Here is a 20,608-nt window from a genome sequence, read left to right on the forward strand (position 1 = left end):
CATTCTTTGTGTCCTGCAGACATGCAGCATCCAATTGGTCTCCCTCAGCCACATGTGGGGAGCTCGTCTTTGGATCAAGATGATCCACACATTAAAGAGGAAGACGAGGAACTATGGACCAATCATGAGGGAGGGTGTCTTTCAGGTCCAGAGGAGGCTGATCTCACCAAGTTGCCACTGACTGTTGTCTGTGTGAAGACCGAAGACCATGAAGACAAACCACCTGAGTCCTCACAGCTCCATCACAGTCCAAGTGAGGAGAACAGATAACTTCTAATACGATGGCCTATAACAGGTTTCCATTCAGTGTAGTGGTGAAAATAAGGAAAACAGATGGAAACTAGCACACTGTTCCACTCATCACCTACTGAACACAACCTTCTTCCACATTGATTTCTACTTGTCTTGCAGATGTCCAGGAGCTGATGACTGGTCGAGAAGAACATAGCCTTCAGCCGCAGGAGGGGGGCTCCATTTTGAAGCAGGAGGAGCCACAGCCTCCCCACGTTAAAGAGGAAGAGGAGGATCTCTGGATCACTCAAGGACCGGAGGAGACTGAACTCACCCGGTTGCCACTCACTGTTGTCACTGTGAAGACTGAAGACCATGAAGACAAACAACCCGAGTTAGAAGCTGATGGAGACCACAGTGGAGGATCACAAGCAGACCTCTTAGCTCCGCTATCAGATAGTGACGAAACCACGTCACATGATAATGTGACCGCTTCAAAAGCTTTTAGTTGCTCATTGTGTGGTAATTTATTTTCCCGGAAGTACACCTTAAAGAATCACATGAGAACGCACACCGGAGAAAAACCTTTCAGTTGTTCTGTTTGCGCAAAAGGCTTTTCTCAAAACTGTGTTTTGACACGACACATGCGGACGCACACAGGAGAAAAACCCTTCAGTTGCTCAGACTGTGGTAAAAAATTTTCTGAAAAAGGAAAGATGGTGTGTCACATGAGAACCCACACGGGAGAAAAACCTTTTAGTTGTTCAACTTGTGGTACCAGATTCACTTCCAAAGGTAACATGCAGTCCCACATTAGGAAACATACAGAAGAAAAACCCTTTAGTTGCTCGCTTTGTGCAAAAGGCTTTTTAAAAAACTCTGATTTGACTCGACACATGCGGACGCACACAAGAGGGAAACATTTCAGTTGCTCTCACTGTGGGAAAACATTTTCTCGAAGGGGAAAGATGCTGTCACACATGAGATCGCACACGGGAGAAAAACCTTTTAGTTGTTCAATTTGTGGTAAAAGATACTCTTGCAACCGTTACATACAATCACACATGAGAACTCACACGGGAGAAAAACCTTTTAGTTGCTCAGTTTGTGCTAAAAGATTCTTTTCCAAACGCAATATGCAACTTCACATGAAAACCCATGCAGTAGAAAAACCCTTTTGTTGCTCAGTTTGCTCAAAAGGCTTTTTCCAAAACTCCGATTTGACTCGACACATGCGGACGCACACAGGAGAAAAACCTTTCATTTGCTCCGACTGCGGTAAAACGTTTTCTGAAAGTGGAAAGCTGATGTTACACATGAGAACGCACACAGGAGAAAAACCTTTTAGCTGTTCCGTTTGTGGTAAAAGTTTCTCTTCGACAAGTAACATGCAAACACACTTTCGAACACATACCGGAGAAAAACCTGTTGCTTGTTCAGTTTGTGGAAAAGGTTTTCTGAAAAACTCAGATTTGACTCGACATATGCGGAAACACACAGGAGAAAAACCTTTTAGCTGCTTTATTTGTGGCGAGAAATTTTCTTGCAAGTCCTCTTTGAATAGACACATGCAGAATCACTGATGGTCTTCTGCTTGACTTCCGTGCAGGCGGTGTGTGGTGCCACCTTAGAACATTTGACTGTATTTTGTATTTGTTGATGTTGTATTTACTTCTGAGGCCTGTACTCTGAAGCTGTGTTCATTTTGTGGCAGATATTTGCCTAAAATGTCCCATTGCAAGTATTATTTATGTGTCGATAGTTTTATGACAGCTTCCTGTCTTGCATTTAGCAGCTACAACCGTATTTCCTTTGGCGAGTATGACATCTTTATAGTCTTCACCCTCTATAAATAAACAAACATGCCTTGTCTAAATATGTGGTTTTTCCTTTTTGTTTATTTAGATATCATAATATATATATATATATTGGAATTGTAATAGTTTCATTTTATTTTCAGAAAATTGCACGTTTTCCCTCTAATTTCTGCTGTTTTTCTTGTAAATGTTATTATTGAAATATTATCCCCATAATATTTTGACTTTATTCTCGTATCCTTAGAACTTTATTGTTTTGTCTCTGAGTTTTTTTTTTTTTTTACAATTTAAATGAATAAATGCTAATATGACACTTTTTCATAAATGTATGGCTTTTTCCTGCTTTATTGTAAAATTACTGCTGATTTTTATATTTTTGCAGTTTTTTTTTCTTGGTAAATAATTACAAATAATAATCCAAGGAGGAAGTTTCTCAAACAAACGAGGAGAATGAGCGACAGCTAGCGGATTGCACGACTTGTGTTGTTTACATGTTGTATTTTACGACAGAGCGATTTTGAGAATAAAGATGTCAATTTACAAGAATAAAGTCATAGATGTATGAAAAAAAACTCAAAAAGACTCAACGCTGAAGCAAAGCATGCTGGGAAGCAGGAAGCCCGCTGACTGCTTGTTAGTTAAAAAATGCCAATATTGTTGTATGAAAGGAACGTAAACAATTGCCACGAAATCAGTAGACATAATTTTGTTTAATATGTTTGACCAAATATATTATGTGAAATACACAGGACTACATTTAGACCCTCTGGGGGGGGGGGGGGGGGGCTTTTGTTTTTGGTCAAATGACATTAATGTCACATTGCTTGACCGCACATCCACCCCATCCATATAGCATAGTATAAAGCATAGCATAAAATGGACACTTTCATAACGTTATGTGTGTGTCAGTGCCGTTCCTATCTCCGTATTCAAGCAGATTTGAGTGTTTTGTTAAGTTAGAGCTTAGTAACTTATACTATGTTAGCTTATACAACACAATTGCCGAACATTGTCACAACACTGATGTACACTTTCGGAATCCAAAAGAAGGAAAATGAGGAAAAAGTTGTTCTGTCCCTGCCGGGATGAACAGCACACTATCATGAGGGAATCGAACATCATACACACAGTGAATTAGCACTTTTTAGAAGCTTCGCTCATGTGACGTTACACTTTTGTGGCCAGTAGAATGTGTGTCTGCATGTGTGTTGTCAGTCTTTTCTTACAAGAGAAACCTTCATGACAAACTGAGCAACAGAATGGTTTCTGTCCCGTGTGTGTACCCATGTGTGTACCCTTGTGTGTACCCATGTGTGTGACCATACTTGACTTTCTAGTGAATCTTTGACCACAATCAGAACAACCAAAAGGTTTTTCTCCCGTGTGCGTTCTCGTGTGTCTGACCATCTCTGCTTTCCGAGTGAATCTTTTATCGCAAACTGAGCAACTAAAGGGTTTTTCTCCAGTGTGCACCCTCATGTGTGATACCACGTGTGCCTTTTGAGAGAATCTATGCGCACAAACTGAGCAACTAAAAGGTTTTTCTCCTGGGTGTGTTCTCATGTGCCTGACCATTGTGTCTTTGTGAGAGAATCTTTTGCGACACACGGAGCAACTAAAAGGTTTTTCTGCTGTGTGTTTCAGCATGTGGCGAGTCAAACTGGGTCTGTGAGTGTAACTTTCACCGCAAACTGTGCAACAAAAACTTTTTTGTCCTGTGTGTATTTTCATGTGTGATACCATATTCGACTTTCGAGAGAATCTTTGGCCGCAAACAGAACAACTAAAAGGTTTTTCTCCTGTGTGTGTTCTCATGTGTCTGACCATCTCTCTTTTCCGAGTGAATCTTTTACAACAAACTGAGCAAATAATGGTTTTCTCTCCTGTGTGCTTTGTTGTACGCGATACCATACTTGACTGATCAGAGAACCTTTGACCACAAACATTAGGCTCCTCTCGTGTGTGTGTTCTCATGTGTGATACCACAGTAGACCTTTGAGTGAATCTTTTATCACAAACTGAGCAACTAAATGGTTTTTCTCCTGTGTGCATTCTCACGTGCCGTATCATCGTGGACTGATCAGAGAATCTCCGACCGCAAAGAGAACAAGCAAAAGGTTTTTCCCCCGTATGCGTTCTCATGTGTGACGCCATGTTTGACTTTCGAGAGAAGCTTTTATCGCAAATTGAGCAACTAAAAGGTCTTTCCCCTGTGTGCGTTCTCATGTGTCGCGTCATACTCGACTGATTAGAGAACCTTTGAGCGCAAACGGAACAAGCAAAAGGTTGTTCTCCTGTGTGCGTTCTCACATGCGATGCCATGTTGGACTTTCGAGAGAACCTTTGACCACAAACAGAACAAGCGAAACACTTTTCTTCTGTGTGTGATGTTACGTCATCACTATCTGATAGCGGAGCTAAGAGGTTGTCTGCTTGGGATCCTCCACAGTGGTCTCCATCAGCTTCTGTTGTCATATGTTGTGGTGAGATGCTGCTGCTGCCTCTGTTCTCCTCACCTGGACTGTGATGAAGCTGTGAGGACTCAGGTGGTTTGTCTTCATGGTCTTCGGTCTTCACACAGACTACAGTCAGTGGCAACTCGGTGAGATCAGAATCCTTCAACCCTATAAAACACTCTCCCTCCTGAGTGATCCAGAGTTCCTCTTCTTCCTCTTTAACCTGGGTATGCATTGGATGGTCCTGCTTCAAAGAGGAAGTCCTCACTTGTGGCTGAGAGGGATGTTCTTTATGATGACCAATCAGCTGCCGGACACCTGAAGGACACAACCAATGTAAGGACTCAGGTGGTTTGTCTTCATGGTCTTCAGCCTCCACAGAGACACCAGTCAGTTGCAACTTGGTGAGATCAGCCTCCTTCGGCTCAAGAAAACGTTCTCCCTCCTGAGTGGTCCAGACTTGCTCCTCTTCTTCTTTAGCGGGAGGGGACTGTGGATCCTTCTGGTTCCAAGTGGAGCTCCCCTGCTGCAGCTGAGTGGAACATTCTTCTTGACGACCAAGCAGCTGCTGGACGCCTGCAGGACACAAACACAAACACACATTAGCTTAGACATGATGCTTAATGTTCATGTTAAAGGTTAAATAACTGTTAATAGTTATCCTCCCTATCCGTGTGGAAGTGGTAAGTTTTTGGCTATTTAAGTTTAAAGGAAATAACTTGAAGGCTACCGTTTAGGTCGCTAGCTCTCTAGTTTGCGAGTTAGCATGTGTCTCAAGACCCTGCAGTAGACATCACAGTAGATAGTTGATGTTGCGTAATACTACTGTATTGAGTAGCAGAAATAGCAGCAATCTAACTAATCAGTATTAAATCAGTCAAAACTCAAAGAAAATATGAATGTAAAAGTACTGTAAATGTGAATAATAACATCAACGCTTGTGCATAATGTGAGATTCAGTTGAAAAAAACAGTTAAATGTTTTTTTAATAATCATATTTACAAAAGTCCAACATTGTTGGACATTGAAAAAAGAAAAGGCACTTTTCATTCAATATTTATTCATTTATTGTCCATATTGATTGTTGTGTTGACGACCCCAGTAGTATTGAGCAACATCCCTGATTTAAGGAATATTATAGTAGTGTTGTTAAGGGCTTGTGTAATGGAGAGTACATCAACGACCCGGATGCTATAGTTCCTGTACGTGGATTCTGGACCAAAAAGTCCAGAGTCGAATTTTTGTTCCAATCCAGGCCAGCTCTTCATTAAACTTAATGCGTGTGGTAACAATTAAAATCCAAAACTAGCTACGTTTTTTTAAGAAATGTAGTCGCTCACCGTTATGTACACTTTGGGGCGCTGATTCTCTTCCGCCTTCTCTTTGACTGGACGTCGCCATCTTAGCATAGCAGTGGTTCATCTTCTATCGTGTCTTCCATCTTCACTTCAGCATTCCAACTTCAACTTCCGTTTCGTTAGAAAATACAAATATCTGAAGTGTTCGTTGTTATATTTTCTGTGAATCTATACAACTGTCCGGAGCTCTGGACAGCCACAACCACTCAGGTCGCCATCTTGGTCGCTACCAAATGTGCGAGTTTTGAACGAGTCGTTCTACAATCGCGAGTGTTTTCACTGTATTGGGACTCCAGGGTACTCGTCTCTGTGAACTGCTACCGCTAGCTAAATTTTAAAAAAAATAATCACACAACAATTTAGGACGTTTTTGAGTGACAAGAGGGAGGCGATGGAACTTTATGGAACTTTAGTCTTTGTGACAAGTGATTCGGGTGAATCGAGTACCAGTTTAACGACTCCTTCCACATGTGAGTTTCTGCTCATGCACTCTGCACCCAAACGACTCACTAAAAGGAATTGAGTTTACCACCAAACCTGGCCCTTTTCACCAAACATTTTATTATTATTTATATATATTATTATTTTATTTATATATTTTTGATTATTTTATTTTAAGGAAGTTAACGACAATGGTGTGAGAAAGTGTTTGCCCCCTTCCTGCTTTCTTATTATTTTGTGTGTTTGTCATACTGTGTTTCAGATCATCAAACAAATGTAAATATTAGTCAATGACAACACAACTGAACACACTTTTTAAATGAAACATTTTATTATGAAATTAGGAAAAAAAAATCCAAACAAAGATGGCCCCGGGGTGAAAAAGTGATTACCCTCCCAGTTAAACCATAACTGAGATTAATTGAGATCTATCCGTTTGGAAAAGGTTATTAAACCACGACTGTGGTTTTGGGACTCCAGCCAACCACAGTGAGAGTCATTATCCACAAAAAGGTGAAAACATGGAAGAGTGGTCGACCAACTCCAAGAGCACAGACGACTCATTCAAGAACAAAGCATTATTAGAGCCCTGTAGACATGACAAAACACGACTATAGTCACATTTATACTCTTTTTATTTACAACATATTGCGCAACTGCAGGGTCTTGAGACACATGCTAACTCGCAAACTAGAGAGCTAGCCACCTAAACGGTAGCCTTCAAGTTATTTCCTTTCAACTTAAATAGCCAAAAACTTACCACTTCCACACATATAGGGAGGATAACTATTAACAGTTATTTAACCTTTAACATGAACATTAATCAAACGTAATAATTTTTTCTGGGTACATGATACCATACAGCATCCATATCAAACATTAGACTTTCATATCAAGGCGGAGGCCTCAAACTAGTGTCCTGCGGGCCACATTTGGCCCGCGGGCCGCGTGGATTTTAGAGCAGTTTATATTATGGAGTCAATACCTCTCCTTCACACATTTTGTTGTGTGTCTGCATGTGTGTTGTCAATCTGTTCTTACAAGAATAACTTTTACCGCAAACCGAGCAGCTAAAAGGTTTAAGTCCCGTGTGTGTACTCATGTGTCTGACTCTATCTCCCTTCCGAACGAATCCTTTACCGCAAAGCGAGCAACTAAAAGGTTTGAGTCCCGTGTGCGTCCTCATGTGTTGCACCATACATGACGTTCGAGTGAATCTTTCGCCACAAACAGAACAACCAAAAGGTTTTTCTCCGGTGTGTGACCTCATGTGTGATACCATACTTAACTTTCGAGTGAATCTTTGACCACAAACAGAGCAAGTAAAAGGTTTTTCTCCTGTGTGCGTTCTCATGTGTCTGGCTATATCTCCTTTCCGATTGAATCTTTTGCCACAAACTGAGCAACTAAAGGGTTTTTCTCCTGTGTGCATTGTCATGTGGGAGAATCTTTTATCCCAAACTGGGCAGCTAAAGGTGGCTTCTTGTGGGTGTGTCCTCATGTGTGATACAATAGCTGATTTGTGAGCCGATCTTTTACCGCAAACAAAGCAACTGAAGGATTTTTCTTCTGTGTGTGTTCTCTTGTGTGATAGCACGTTGTCCTTTTGAGAGAATCGTTTATCACAAACTGGGCAGCTGAAAGGTTTTTCTCCTGTGTGCGTTCTCATGTGTCTGGCCATCGTGTCTTTCCGGAAGAATCTTTGACCACAAACAGAGCAACTAAAGGGTTTTTCTCCTGTGTGCGCTCTCATGTGTCGTACAATACCTGACTGATCGGAGAATCTTTTATCACAAACAGAACAAGAAAAAAGTTGTTTGTGTGTGTGTGTTCTCATGTGTCGTACCATACCGGACTGAAAGGAGAATTGTTGACCGCAAACGGAGCAAACAAAAGGTTTTTCTCCTGTGTGTGTTCTCATGTGTTGGGTCAAATTGCTCTTACAAGGAAAGATTTTAGCACAAATTGAGCAAGTGGAAGGTTTCTTTTTAGAGGATGTGAGTTTAGAGCTGCTCAGATATTCTCGACTGTCGTCGATTTCTTTGTCTTCAGGAGAGCGTGATGTTACGTCGTCATTATCTGATAGCGGAGCTAAGAGGTTGTCTGCTTGGGATCCTCCACAGTGGTCTCCATCAGCTTCTGTTGTCATGTGTTGTGGTGTGGTGTTCTCCTCACTTGGACTGTGATGAAGCTGCGGTTTGTCTTCATGGTCTTCCGTCTTCACAAAGACCACAATCAGTGGCAACTTAGTGAGATCAGTGGAACATTCTTGTTGACAACCAATCAGCTGCTGGTCACCTGCAGGATACAAACAACACAAACACTCTTTATTTCAGACGATGCTTCCCCTGGATCTCGTCACACTTTCTTCCATGTACTGTAATACAGTCCGCACACAATAGCAGATTTGATGGACTTTATTTATCTACAGTCCGAAATTTGTTGTCAGTAGAATGCCGTAAGTTGTTTTGGTTTTGTTTTGTTACTAATGCCGAAAAATATAAACAATTCTTCTTGCGTTTATGAGAAAAAAAATGTAGTCAATTTACAGGTTTTTAGTCATTTTTTCCAATGTGGACCTCAATTCTGGGCGACAGTTGCAGAGCTACGGGGTGGCCAGTGGTGCCCGTGGCCACCCCGGTCACCTAGACATTTCAAGTACCAACTTATTACCACCCCTATTGCAAGTTAATGGTCTCACCTTGGCCACCCCGGTCACCTAGACATTTCAAGTACCAACTTATTGCCACCCCTATTGCAAGTTAATGGTCTCACCTTGGCCACCCTAATGAAAATTTCTGGCTCCGCCATTGGTGGACAGCATATCCTCATTTCAACACAGCTCCAGCGGTGAGACGCTCTCTCTCTCTCTCTAGCGCACCCTTGGCGCACCCGTGTCCATTTCCTGTACGTTAAGCCCCCAGTTGACGCCCTTCTCGCCCATGAACATGGCACAGACACACACAAGAACGCAAAATGCATTCATGGACATCGGGTTGTTTTTGTGACCCACGTTTGGGTCACGACCCACCGGTTGGGAATGAGTGACTTAAAAAGCTGCCTAGATGCCGCCTTTTGTGCTTTTTGTAATAAAAACAGCATTTCCGCTAATATACACATTGATTTGCTTTCTTATGACTACTTCTCCCGCTTCCAAAAGAGGTTTCTCCAAAGAACTCACAAAGTTCTTGTGCCTGATGAAGTCCTGCTAAGTTTGGACTATGCTTCTGTCCTTCCACTTGCAGCAGACCGTCCGTCTTCCTCTGGGCAGTACAAATATGATAAAGGACACACTTGTCTTTGAGCACTTTATTTCCTCATTCCATCAACGCTAACGGGAATTCTCCACAACAACCTGAATACGAGACATCGGTTTGGAATACCAGCCATAGAGAACCTGTTCAGAAGATTTCTGACATGATTCATCAATGTTGCTTACATACATATATATATATATATATATCTGTTCAATATATATATTGTTCAATTTTTGGAATAATATGGCGCAGTAAGGACAAACTAGTTGTGGCAATGTTTGTTTACTTAGCATTAGCCGAGCGGTGCTACTCACTGTACTTCACTTCCAGATATGAGCGGCAAGAATTGAATTAGAAATGTCATTTTAACGAACTCGGGGCGGCACGGCGGTCTAGTGGTTAGTGCGCAGACCTCACAGCTAGGAAACCAGGGTTCAATTCCACCCTCGGCCATCTCTGTGTGGAGTTTGCATGTTCTCCCCGTGCATGCGTGGGTTTTCTCCGGGTACTCCAGGTTTCCTCCCACATTCCAAAAACATGCTAGGTTAATTAGCGACTCCAAATTGTCCATAGGAGTGTGAATGGTTGTTTGTCCATATGTGCCCTGTGATTGGTGGTTGGCCACCAGTCCAGGGTGTACCCCGCCTCTCGCCCCGAGTCGATACAGCCTCTTACAAGCTAACCAGCTAGTCTCAAATTTATGTTAAACTTACCACTTCCACACAGGATGGGAGGACTCATGGGCGTTAACTCTAACCCTACTAATCCTGCTAAGCTAAAGTGTGTTTGTGCTGTTTGTGTACCCCGCCTCATGCCCGAAGACAGCTGGGATAGGCTCCAGCACCCCCTGCGACCCTCGTGAGGAAAAGCGGTAGAAAATGAATGAATTAATTTTTACAAACTCTTTCAACAAATGTCGGGCATAATTACAAATAATATATTATTTTTTTAAATAAAGTTGATGAACCATGTCAGGGACTCTTTGAGTGTTCCTTTAAGTTAGAGAACACTTGGTAATGCTCTGTTACTCTGTGAACATGTAGAACACTATCATAGAACATGATCACATGAACACAAACACAATTTCACAATCATTGACGTTGACTTCCTGGCAAAAAAGGAAGTTGAGGAAAAACTCCAACCAACAAGGTTATGAACAGCAAATCATCAAGAATGATGATGAAATATGATACACACACAGCCAATCAGCACTTTCTAGAGGTTTCCCACCGGTGACGTTACAAAATATTTATTGTATGTTGTGTGTCTGCATGTGTGTTGTCAATCTGTTCTTACAAGAATAACTTTTACCGCAAACCGAGCAGCTAAAAGGTTTATGTCCCGTGTGTGTACTCATGTGTCTGACTATGTCTCCCTTCCGAATGAATCTTTTACCGCAAAGCGAGCAACTAAAAGGTTTGAGTCCCGTGTGCGTCCTCATGTGTTGCACCATAGCCGACTTTCGGGAGAATCCTTGCCCGCAAACGGAACAACCAAAGGATTTCTCTTCCGAGTGCGCCTTCATGTGCGATACCATACTGAACTTCCGAGTGAATCGTTCGCCACAAACAGAGCAAGCGAAAGGTTTTTCTCCTGTGTGCGTTCTCGTGTGTGATGCCATACTTAACTTCCGAGTGAATCTTTGACCGCAAACAGAACAACCGAATGGTTTTTCTCCCCTGTGCGTTCTCATGTGTCGTGCCATTCCGGACTGAAAGGAGAATTTTTGACCACAAACGGAACAAATAAAAGGTTTTTCTCCGGTGTGTCTCGTCATGTGTCGTACCATACCGGACTGAAAGGAGAATTGTTGACCGCAAACGGAGCAAACAAAAGGTTTTTCTCCTGTGTGTGTTCTCATGTGTTGGGTCAAATTACTCTTACAAGGGAAGCTTTTAGCGCAAACTGAGCAGATGAAACGTTTTTTACCTGTCTGCTTTTTAGAGCATTCAGAGTGTTTGTCGTCAGTTTGAGTCCTCATATCAACTTCCCAGTCTGTATCGCTGCTCAAAGGTTCTTGGGTGTTATCACAGTCTTCATCCTGAGGAGAGTGTGATGTTGTATCGTCACTATCTGACAGCGGAGCTAAGAGGTTGTCTGCTTGGGATCCTCCACAGTGGTCTCCATCAGCTTCTGTTGTCATGTGTTGTGGTGAGATGTTGCTGCTGCCTCTGTTCTCCTCACTTGGACTGTGATGAAGCTGTGAGGACTCAATTGGTTCGTCTTCATGGTCTTCGGTCTTCACAGAGACAACATTCAGTGGAAACTTGGTGAGATCAGCCTCCTCCGACCCAAGAAGACACTCCTTTTCCTCTTTAACGTGACGAGGTGGTGGATCTTCCTCCTTCAAATTGGACCTCCCCCGCTGTAGCTGATGTGAATGTTCTTCTTGAGAACCAATCAACTGCTGGACATTCAAACGTCTGTCTTCAAGGTCTTCGGTCTTCACTAAGACACCGGTCAGTGGCGACTTGGTGACATCGGCCACCTCCAAACCTAGAAGACACTCTCCATTCTGAGTGGACCAGAGTTCCTCCGCTTCCTCTTTTACACTTTTGGGGTGCCGCGGTTCCTCCTGCTTCCAACTGGAGCTACCATCCTCTTCTACAGGACACAAACAGCACAAACACACTTTAGCTCAGACGTTCTCTTGTATGTACAATACAGGGTAGGCCAAAAGTAGGGTTAGAGTTAACACCTCCCATCCCGTGTGGAAGTGGTAAGTTTAACATAAATTTGAGACTAGCTGGTTAGCTTGTAAGAGGTCGTCTCGACCCTGGACTGGTGGCCGGCCGATCACAGGGCACATATAAGACAAACAACCATTCACACTCACATTCATACCTATGGACAATTTGGAGTCGCTAATTAACCTAGCATGTTTTTGGAGTGGAAATGTATTCAGGTCTGGAACCAATAAAGTTATAAAGGAGGGACGACTGTAGTTGACAGTAATCTGCCGATGTGTATGAGTACCCCATCTCTCATCCAGCACGCCTGCGACCCTGGTGAGGATAAGCGGCATAAAAAACGGATGGATGGATTTTTTTTTTTTAAATACTAGTCTTCTTTTGTTCTCATAATTGGACATTTTAAACATTTCCAACAGTCTGCGCTTATGATGACGTCATATTATTATATGTTATTTCTACTTCCGCTCACAGGGTGAGCCATTATGTTTATGTTTTAGTGCATTGACGTCTAAGTGCTTATTCATCTAGCAAATATTATATATCATATGAAAAGGCAACAGGCTGAGTAGTCACGAGTGGGCTAATGTGACATGACGTCTGCTAACATTGACATTGTTAGAATCCGCTCACCGTTATCTGCAGTTTGGGTTTTTTTCTCCGTGGTTGGCGGTGATGATTCTCTTCCTCCTTCTCTTCGACTGGACGTCGCCATCTTAGCATAGCAGCGGTTCATCTTCTATCTTCGCTTCGGATAAAACTCCACGCTCAACTTCTGTTTCGTGGATTATATAAAAGACGAGTCTATTTATACCTTTGCTGTATTTGCTGTAAAGCTTTTTTTTTACTTCAAACCTTCGCCGTAAGTCCGTCTGATTCTGGAAATGGGTGAGAATCCATGACATTTCTTCTTCTTGTTGTTTGTGGTTGGAATGCAGACTGTGTTATAACACACTACCGCCCCCTCTGGATGGATGGGAATACTGCAGGCATTTTTATGCTGCTTTTTTGTCGGCTATATCAATAATATATCAATAATAAATATTAATGTACCAAATATGTCGACAAATAAACATATATTATTATAATTTTGTTGGATTTTAGAAATTCTAACATATATTTTGAGACCTCCGGATAATTAAAATCCGGAAGGTGGCGGTAGTGCATCCGCGGTTAAACGACCAAGAAGAAGAAGTAAGTTAGCAAGAGAAGAAGACAACGGTGGCGACTAGTTGTTGGTAGTTTACGATAAAACGATTATAGATTCTATTTTTTTAACAACGATTACCCCAAGAAATTGTTTTTTTCTTAAACCTACAGTGTGTAGCATTGGAGTTTTATCTGAAGTGAAGATAGAAGACGAACCGCTGCTATGCTAACATGGCGACGTCCGGTCAAAGAGAAGCAGGAAGAGAATCATCACCGCCAACCACGGAGAAAAAGCCCCTAACTGCAGATAACGGTAAGTTAGTTCAAGAAAGACAAGTGAAGAAACCGGAAGACCAAAACAATCGCTTATGTAAAGACACGTGTCACAGCCAGGGGCGTATTTAGTCATTTGAGGGCCCACGGCAAACCCAGCTGTTGGGGGGGGGGGGGGGGGGGGGCTCCACATGTTTGTACTGCACTTTGTATTGAGTTGCGGACTCCTATAGAGCAGCTGCACACAATAACCCGCACAGAAAACATTTTAGATCTTCCAGAATCTGCACCTATTCCAGCTGTATTTCCTTGGATTTGTGCTTTATTCGTCCTTTCTCATTCTCTTTACAAGAACATGAGATGCATTCAGGGACACTCCGAACATCACAAAAAGGGCTTAATAATGCCTGTGTGCATGTGTAAATATATCTGTCTATATGTGCCCTGTGATTGGCTGGCGACCAGTCCAGAGTGTACCCTGCCTGTCGCCCAAAGACAGCTGGGATAGGCTCCAGCATACCTGCGACCCTCGAGACATGGAAAATGGGTGAACATTATTTTTCTTACTGTCTGTAATAAGCTTCCATAATAATTCCTGTTTGTGTCCGGCAGACATCCAACAGATGATTGATCGTCAAGAAGAACGTCACCCTCAGGCAAAGGGGGGGGACTCCACTTTGGAGCAGAAGGAGCCACAGCCCCCTCACATTAAAGAGGAAAAGGAGGAGCCACATCCTCCTCACATTAAAGAGGAAAAGGAGGAGCTACATCACTTCTATGTTAAAAAGGAAGAAGAAGAGCTTCTTGTGGGTCCAGCAGAAGCTGATCTCACCAGGTTGCCACCGATTGTGGTCTCTGTGAAGACCGAAGACCATGAAGACGAACCACCCGAGTCCTCGCAGCTTCATCGCAGTCCAAGTGAGGAGAACAGAGGGGCGGAGCCACAACACATGACAACAGAAGCTGATGGAGACCACTGTGGAGGATCCCAAGCAGAGAACCTCTTAGCTCCGCTATCAGATAGCGATGACGTAACATCACGCTCTCCTCAGGATGAAGACAGCGACTCCAATCAAGAATCACTAGGTCAACATTTTAACTGCCCGGTTTGTGATAAAAGATTTTCTTGGAAGACTAGTTTGACTCGACACATGAGGACACACTCAGGAGGAACACCTTTTCGTTGCTTGGAGTGTGATAAAAGTTTCACCCGAAAGGCAACTTTGGTAAATCACATGAGAAGACACACAGGAGGAAAATCTTGTACTTGCTCTGAATGTGGAAAAAGTTTCACTGAAATGGCAACTTTGGTAAATCACATGAGGACACACACGGGAGGAAAACCTTTTAGTTGCTCCGACTGTGGTAAAACCTTCACTCGAAAGGCAACTGTGGTATCACACATGAGAATACACACAGGAGAAAAACCTTTTACCTGCTCTGAATGTGGTCGAAGTTTCACTCAAAAGGTAACTCTGGTAAACCACATGAGAACGCACACGGGAGAAAAACCTTTTACTTGCTCTTACTGTCGTAAAGGTTTCACTCAAAAGGTTCAAATGATCTCACATATGAGAACACACACAGGAGAAAAACCTTTCTGTTGCTCAATCTGTTTGAAACGCTTCACTAAAAAGGGAGCTATGGTATCACACATGAGAACGCACTCGGAAGAAAAACCATTTACCTGCTCCAATTGTAGTGATGCAAAGTCCTGTTTGAACAGACACGTCCAAAGTCACTGAGAGTCTATTATGGTTAAAGGGTCACTGTCATGATCCGGAGTACCCGGAGAACATGCAAACTCCACACAGAGATGGCTGAGGTGGGTTCGAACTCAGGTCTCCTAGCTGTGAAGCCTGCGTGTTAACCACTCGACCACCGTGCAGTCTGGTGGTATTACATTGATTTACAAATGTCATATTGTATTCCGGGCGGCACGGCGGTCAAGTGGTTAGTGCGCAGACCTCACAGCTAGGAGACCAGGGTTCAATTCCACCCTCGGCCATCTCTGTGTGGAGTTTGCATGTTCTCCCTGTGCATGCGTGGGTTTTCTCCGGGTACTCCGGTTTCCTCCCACATTCCAAAAACATGCTAGGTTAATTGGCCACTCCAAATTGTCCATAGGTATGAATGTGAGTGTGAATGGTTGTTTGTCTATATGTGCCCTGTGATTGGCTGGCCACCAGTCCAGGGTGGACTGGATAGGAGAATAGGAATTAAAGGTAATTGCTATCATATACCTTATTTGGACAAATATAACAATGACAAAAATAGCTCATATTTGTTCCAATTTTTGTCAGTCCAATGCTATAAATATTTATGTAAGAGCTTAAGTGATTTTGGTTATTGTCAACAAACATGGAAGCTGTTGTATTGTTGGTTACTACCTGTTTTTGTTATCATGATATCTGCAGATAGATCCCATTGGGATGCAGTAGGTGGCGGTAATGCGCCTTTTACGCTTTAAAATAAAAAGAAGAAGAAAGCAATTCGTGAACCAAGATGGCGGTCTGAACGGCTGTGTTTTTCCCTCAGCTAGAGTTTTATAGATTCACATCAAATCTAGCAATGAACACATCGAAGATCGGTCTTTTGTAAGAACCAGAAAGCGGAAGTTGAGTTTGGAGAGCTATTTAAAGTGTAGATTGAGGATTTATAGAAGATGGAACGTTGCTACCTTAAAATGGCGACGAAGGCAGCGGACGTGGAATGTGAAAGCCAAATAAAGAAGCCGGAAGAGCAGAAAAAAGGCATTTTCAAGGCTGCTATTCCACCTCACGATCCGGAGGAGAAGAATAAACTGTTGCTGATCATCGAGCAGGCAAGAAAGGCTGGGAAACTTCCCTACGTCAACGTGCAGAGGACCGGAGGTAATAAACAACAATAAGCATCGCCATGTTGACTCTGATTGGGGCTGACAAGTTAGTAATAAGACGAAATCAATTTGTGCCAATTTGTGTTCCCAACTAAAAATAAAGTGGATATGGAACTCCCTCAAAATATCCGAAAGGATAAAATCTATAAACACCACCACCTGCTAGCATTTGTTAACAATACTGTCTTGAAAGAACAGCTAGTACTACATGTTTTTATACTTACACATTTATAGAATTTATGTAATTTTTGTGGCAAATGATTCCAAAAAAGACAGTCAAGCAATTGTTGGCAATTCAGAACCAGCATAAACGCTCTTGAGCAAACAATAATGATGTGCAGACATCATTATGACATAATAAAAAAAACAATACATGCTCTCCCGAGGACTTCCAGACTACTGCCGAAACCCCACTTTCTAATTTTGTCAGTGTAGGAGTTAATAATAATAATCAAATAAACTCTTTTGGAGAGGTACTTGGATGGTGCTAGATGCTAGGAGCTACAGGTTGGAGACCCCTGTATATGGCATATATAGGGTTACCTGTATAGGTTTATTATACAACTTTGTAACATTCAGAAAAGTGTAAAAAGCCTAATGTCCCCTTGAACTAATGCGCATGCATGTTCTACAGTTTTCATACATTGGTGTCCAACATGTTGTGCAGGGGCCATCTGTGGAACGTGGCTCAAACCCAGAAAAAGTGGGAAAATAGCACAAATATTTTAAATATTATATATATATTATTTTTATTGTCATAAAAATGTGATATCTGTAGATACCGATATCAGTTTTTTTTTGCCTGTAATGAGAGCCAATTTTTTTTATGCTGTTTAGGTGGAGGGTCCGCACGGTGGTCTAGTGGTTTGCATGTTGACCTCACAGTCAGACCTGGGTTGGAATTTCCATCGGGGCATCTTTGTGTGCAGTTTTGGGTCCCTTCACAGTTGGGGGGGGGGGCATTGGAATTGTCCTAACTTTCTCCCCGGCCAATAGCACTAAGATGTCCCAATGATGTGCATTGTTAGCTAGCTCATGTTAACTCATTTGTTGTTATAATGCACAGAAAAGGGAAAGAAATGCGTTCTTGTTTCACATGAGGATTTCAATACCTGAATTGTGGCCTGCAGATATGGAGCAGCTGATTGGTCATCAAGAAAGATGTCGTCTTCAGCTCCAGGGGCAGCGCTCCACTTTGAAGCAGGAGGATCAACAGCCCCCCCAAGTTAAAGAGGAAGAGGAGGACCTTTGGATCACTCAGGAGGGAGAGAGTCTTCTCAGTCCGAAGGAGGCTGATCTCAGCAAGTTGCCACTCACTGTTGTCTCTGTGAAGACCGAAGACCATGAAGACGAACCACCCGAGTCCTCGCAGCTTCATCACAGTCCAAGTGAGGAGAACAAAGGCAGCAGCAGTAGCTCACCACAACACATGACAACAGAAGCTGATGGAGACCACTGTGGAGGATCCCAAGCAGACAACCTCTTAGCTCCGCTATCAGATAGCGATGACGCAACATCACACTCTGATGAGGATGAAGACTGCGATGAAGACTGGGAAGGTGACAATAAACCCGCTGACTGCTCTGTACAGACGTTTCCTGTTAGCTGCTCAGTTTGCGCTAAAAACTTTTCCGCAAAGTATAAATTGACACAACACATGCGGGTGCACACAGGAGAAAAACCTTTTTGTTGCTCAGTGTGCGGTAAAAAATTTAATCGCAATACAGCTATGGTATCCCACATGAGAAGGCACACTGGAGAGAAACCCTTTAGTTGCTCAGTTTGCAGCCAAAGCTTTTCTCACAGGAACAGTTTGAATTATCACATGCTGAAACACAAAGGAGAAAAACCGTTTGCTTGCTCTGTTTGCGGTCAAAGATTCTCTCAAAGGTGCGGCCTGGTATTGCACATGAGAATACACACAGGAGAAAAACCGTTTGCTTGCTCAGTTTGCGGTCAAAGCTTCTCCCGGAATACAACTATGGTAGTACACATGAGAACACACACAGGAGAAAAACCTTTTAGTTGCTCAGTTTGCGGTCGCAGATTGTGTTCCAATTCAGCTCTGGTATCGCACATGACAATACACACACAAGAACGCCATGTTAGTTGTTCCATTTGTGGTCAAAGATTCTCTCGAAAGTCAAATATGGTAGCGCACTTGAGAATACACACTGGAGAAAAACCTTTTAGCTGCTCAGTTTGCGGTAAAAGTTATTCGCATAAGATCAGTTTGAACGTACACATGCAGACACACAGCAGCAGATAAAGGATTTCTTGTCCAGTTGGTGCCAAAGGACTGTCAGATCAATAAAGTTTTATGATCCTCATATAAGTCCCAAGAACGTGCCGAGGGTGATACAAACCCGGAATTCTGGCCATGTGGTCAACATTCTAATTGCTAGGCAATTGTGCTTGAACCAACCAGCATTCTCAATGAATAATTTAGGAAGCTACTAAGTTAACAAATATGAAAAACAATAGAGAAAATTAAAAAAATCAGTCAAGTAGTCTATAAAGACATTTTATGAGAATATAATATGAGAAAAAAGAATGTCATTTTAGTAGCAATTAGTTGTAGAAAAAGTTCAAGTTAACATCAAATTTAGGAATAAATTCATAATTATGACAATTTACTAGTATAGAGTTGAATTTGTTGGAAAATGACATCAGAAATGAAAAAAAAGTGTAAATTTTGCAAAAATATTAAGAGAAAAGAGTCGCAATTCCACGAGAGAGTAATGACTTTTGTTATGTTGTAATATGAGAAACAAAACCAAAACATTTTGGAAAATTAGTTTGGGCCAAAAAGTTAATAATAATATGGGAATGAAGTCACACACTTATTTCAAATAAATAAACAATTAAAAAAAAATCGTATATATATATATATATATATATATATATATATATATATATATATATATATACACATGTAGGTACACACTGTACAATTATATTAAGAAAAAATAATAATAAAAAATATAATTATTAAATCTGCTTTATTTGCTATTTTAAAAATCCGCAAAATACACCCAAAGAAAGTAAGAAAATTTACAATTATTAGACCAAAGACTGAAATTCATGCTAAATACACTTTTTCACCAATACCACAAAGATGAGATGCGTTTTTTTTTTGTTTTTTTTTACTAGAAATACATATAACTTCATTGCATATCTACGCATGTTTTGCTTTACAAAATATGTTTTCTGGGGAAAACAGTCCTGCTTTCATGCCTCACTAATAAAGTGAAACATCGATGTTTGAATCTTTTTGGCGACAAACTCTTGCAAAATGCCTGTGGTTTCCACATCCATAACAGGTCGTCATAGCGACGTCCAACCTCTTAAATTTGGCATAATGTCCGACATTCTTAGCTTTGCATGTTGCTTTTAGACTAGATCTGTGTTGTATGAATTGAGGTCGGCCTTTTAGCACCGTTGCTAAAAGTAGCTTTTTATCGCTAATACCCTTTCTCAGAGAGGTCACTGCTTGTTTAGCTCAAATGATGAAGATGTCAGTTCTGTGTACGATTGGTCTGGTCTTACCCACCCTGGCATAGTGGCTGTTTATGTAAACTGTTTATGTTACATAAACACCGGACACCTTTTCTGTTTATATTTATTTTTTGTGTAGCTAAATAAGCATTGTGTTAGCATATCTTACACCTATTCAGGCTGTTCTTTATTCTTTTATTATTGTTAGAACTTGCCTTCCAAGATGACGTAATGTCTGTTTTGGTCAAGTAGTTTGGAAAATAAATTACCCTGCAAAAAATGCGACTTATGTATGTTTTTTTTCTAACTAATTATGCATTTTTGCTCTTGTGTGACTTACATTATTTTGGGGCATGAAGTTGTATGACACGCCCATAAGCAGTGAAGTCCGTCAACAGCGACTCACTCCCCATTTGGTGTCCTGAGCCGAATTCTGGTTGGATTCCGGTGCTGAGGAAAGTAGTTCCAGCTAGTTTCTGTGGACATTTAATTAAAGAGTTTGGCTTCTCAAAAGCATCATTTTCATCACAAAAATGCTTACTAAAAATATCAATTAGCGA

At 41.7% G+C, this 20,608-nt stretch overlaps 5 protein-coding genes across 6 annotated transcripts in view; 3 read left to right on the plus strand and 2 right to left on the minus strand.

The window, feature by feature from the left end:
* LOC131128114 (uncharacterized) overlaps nt 1-20,608 on the plus strand; it is a 101,349-nt gene that overhangs the window by 23,992 nt on the left and 56,749 nt on the right. The gene's annotated exons all lie outside the window — the stretch shown is intronic.
* On the plus strand, nt 40-2,043 carry LOC131128101 (uncharacterized). The gene is made up of 2 exons (XM_078789449.1): nt 40-253; nt 412-2,043. The coding sequence occupies exon 2, from the start codon at nt 426-428 to the stop codon at nt 1,812-1,814; it is 1,389 nt and encodes a 462-aa protein (XP_078645575.1). The 5' UTR covers nt 40-253; nt 412-425; the 3' UTR covers nt 1,815-2,043.
* LOC144898245 (uncharacterized) lies at nt 2,517-6,075 on the minus strand. The gene is made up of 2 exons (XM_078789436.1): nt 5,845-6,075; nt 2,517-5,080 (listed from the first exon to the last, which is right to left on the minus strand). The coding sequence occupies exons 1-2, from the start codon at nt 5,924-5,926 to the stop codon at nt 3,216-3,218; spliced, it is 1,947 nt and encodes a 648-aa protein (XP_078645562.1). The 5' UTR covers nt 5,927-6,075; the 3' UTR covers nt 2,517-3,215.
* LOC131128086 (uncharacterized) lies at nt 6,941-13,155 on the minus strand. Of its 2 annotated transcripts, XM_078789429.1 has the most exons (4): nt 13,106-13,141; nt 12,884-13,025; nt 11,490-12,164; nt 6,941-8,601 (listed from the first exon to the last, which is right to left on the minus strand). In XM_078789429.1, exons 2-4 carry the CDS (start codon nt 12,984-12,986, stop codon nt 7,274-7,276), a joined length of 2,106 nt encoding a protein of 701 aa, XP_078645555.1. In that variant the 5' UTR covers nt 12,987-13,025; nt 13,106-13,141; the 3' UTR covers nt 6,941-7,273. The 2 variants fall into 2 exon arrangements, with proteins under 2 accessions (XP_078645555.1, XP_078645554.1); XM_078789428.1 differs by having other exon boundaries at nt 12,884-13,155.
* Nucleotides 13,445-19,671, plus strand: LOC131128124 (uncharacterized). Its single transcript, XM_078789254.1, has 5 exons — nt 13,445-13,712; nt 14,285-15,409; nt 16,090-16,109; nt 16,335-16,545; nt 17,681-19,671. The coding sequence occupies exons 1-5, from the start codon at nt 13,631-13,633 to the stop codon at nt 18,817-18,819; spliced, it is 2,577 nt and encodes an 858-aa protein (XP_078645380.1). The 5' UTR covers nt 13,445-13,630; the 3' UTR covers nt 18,820-19,671.

This window comes from Doryrhamphus excisus, linkage group LG3, assembly GCF_037039965.1.
Source record: "Doryrhamphus excisus strain RoL-2023G ecotype Guam linkage group LG3, RoL_Dexc_Guam_v1.1, whole genome shotgun sequence".
Lineage (NCBI taxonomy): Eukaryota > Metazoa > Chordata > Actinopteri > Syngnathiformes > Syngnathidae > Doryrhamphus > Doryrhamphus excisus.

Excerpts from the sequence above, each read along its gene's own strand:
- LOC131128101 (XM_078789449.1), top strand. The coding sequence starts at position 426 with ATGACTGGTCGAGAAGAACATAGCCTTCAGCCGCAGGAGGGGGGCTCC.
- LOC144898245 (XM_078789436.1), bottom strand. The coding sequence starts at position 5,926 with ATGAACCACTGCTATGCTAAGATGGCGACGTCCAGTCAAAGAGAAGGC. Across the intron at positions 5,081-5,844 it reads GCCCCAAAGTGTACATAACG|GCGTCCAGCAGCTGCTTGGT; the intron begins GTGAGCGACTAC and ends TGTGTCCTGCAG.
- LOC131128086 (XM_078789428.1), bottom strand. The coding sequence starts at position 12,986 with ATGAACCGCTGCTATGCTAAGATGGCGACGTCCAGTCGAAGAGAAGGA. Across the intron at positions 12,165-12,883 it reads AACCCAAACTGCAGATAACG|AAGAGGATGGTAGCTCCAGT; the intron begins GTGAGCGGATTC and ends TGTGTCCTGTAG. Across the intron at positions 8,602-11,489 it reads ATGCTCTAAAAAGCAGACAG|GTGACCAGCAGCTGATTGGT; the intron begins GTAAAAAACGTT and ends TGTATCCTGCAG.
- LOC131128124 (XM_078789254.1), top strand. The coding sequence starts at position 13,631 with ATGGCGACGTCCGGTCAAAGAGAAGCAGGAAGAGAATCATCACCGCCA. Across the intron at positions 15,410-16,089 it reads TTTGAACAGACACGTCCAAA|ATAGATCCCATTGGGATGCA; the intron begins GTCACTGAGAGT and ends TGATATCTGCAG. Across the intron at positions 16,110-16,334 it reads ATAGATCCCATTGGGATGCA|AAGATGGAACGTTGCTACCT; the intron begins GTAGGTGGCGGT and ends GAGGATTTATAG.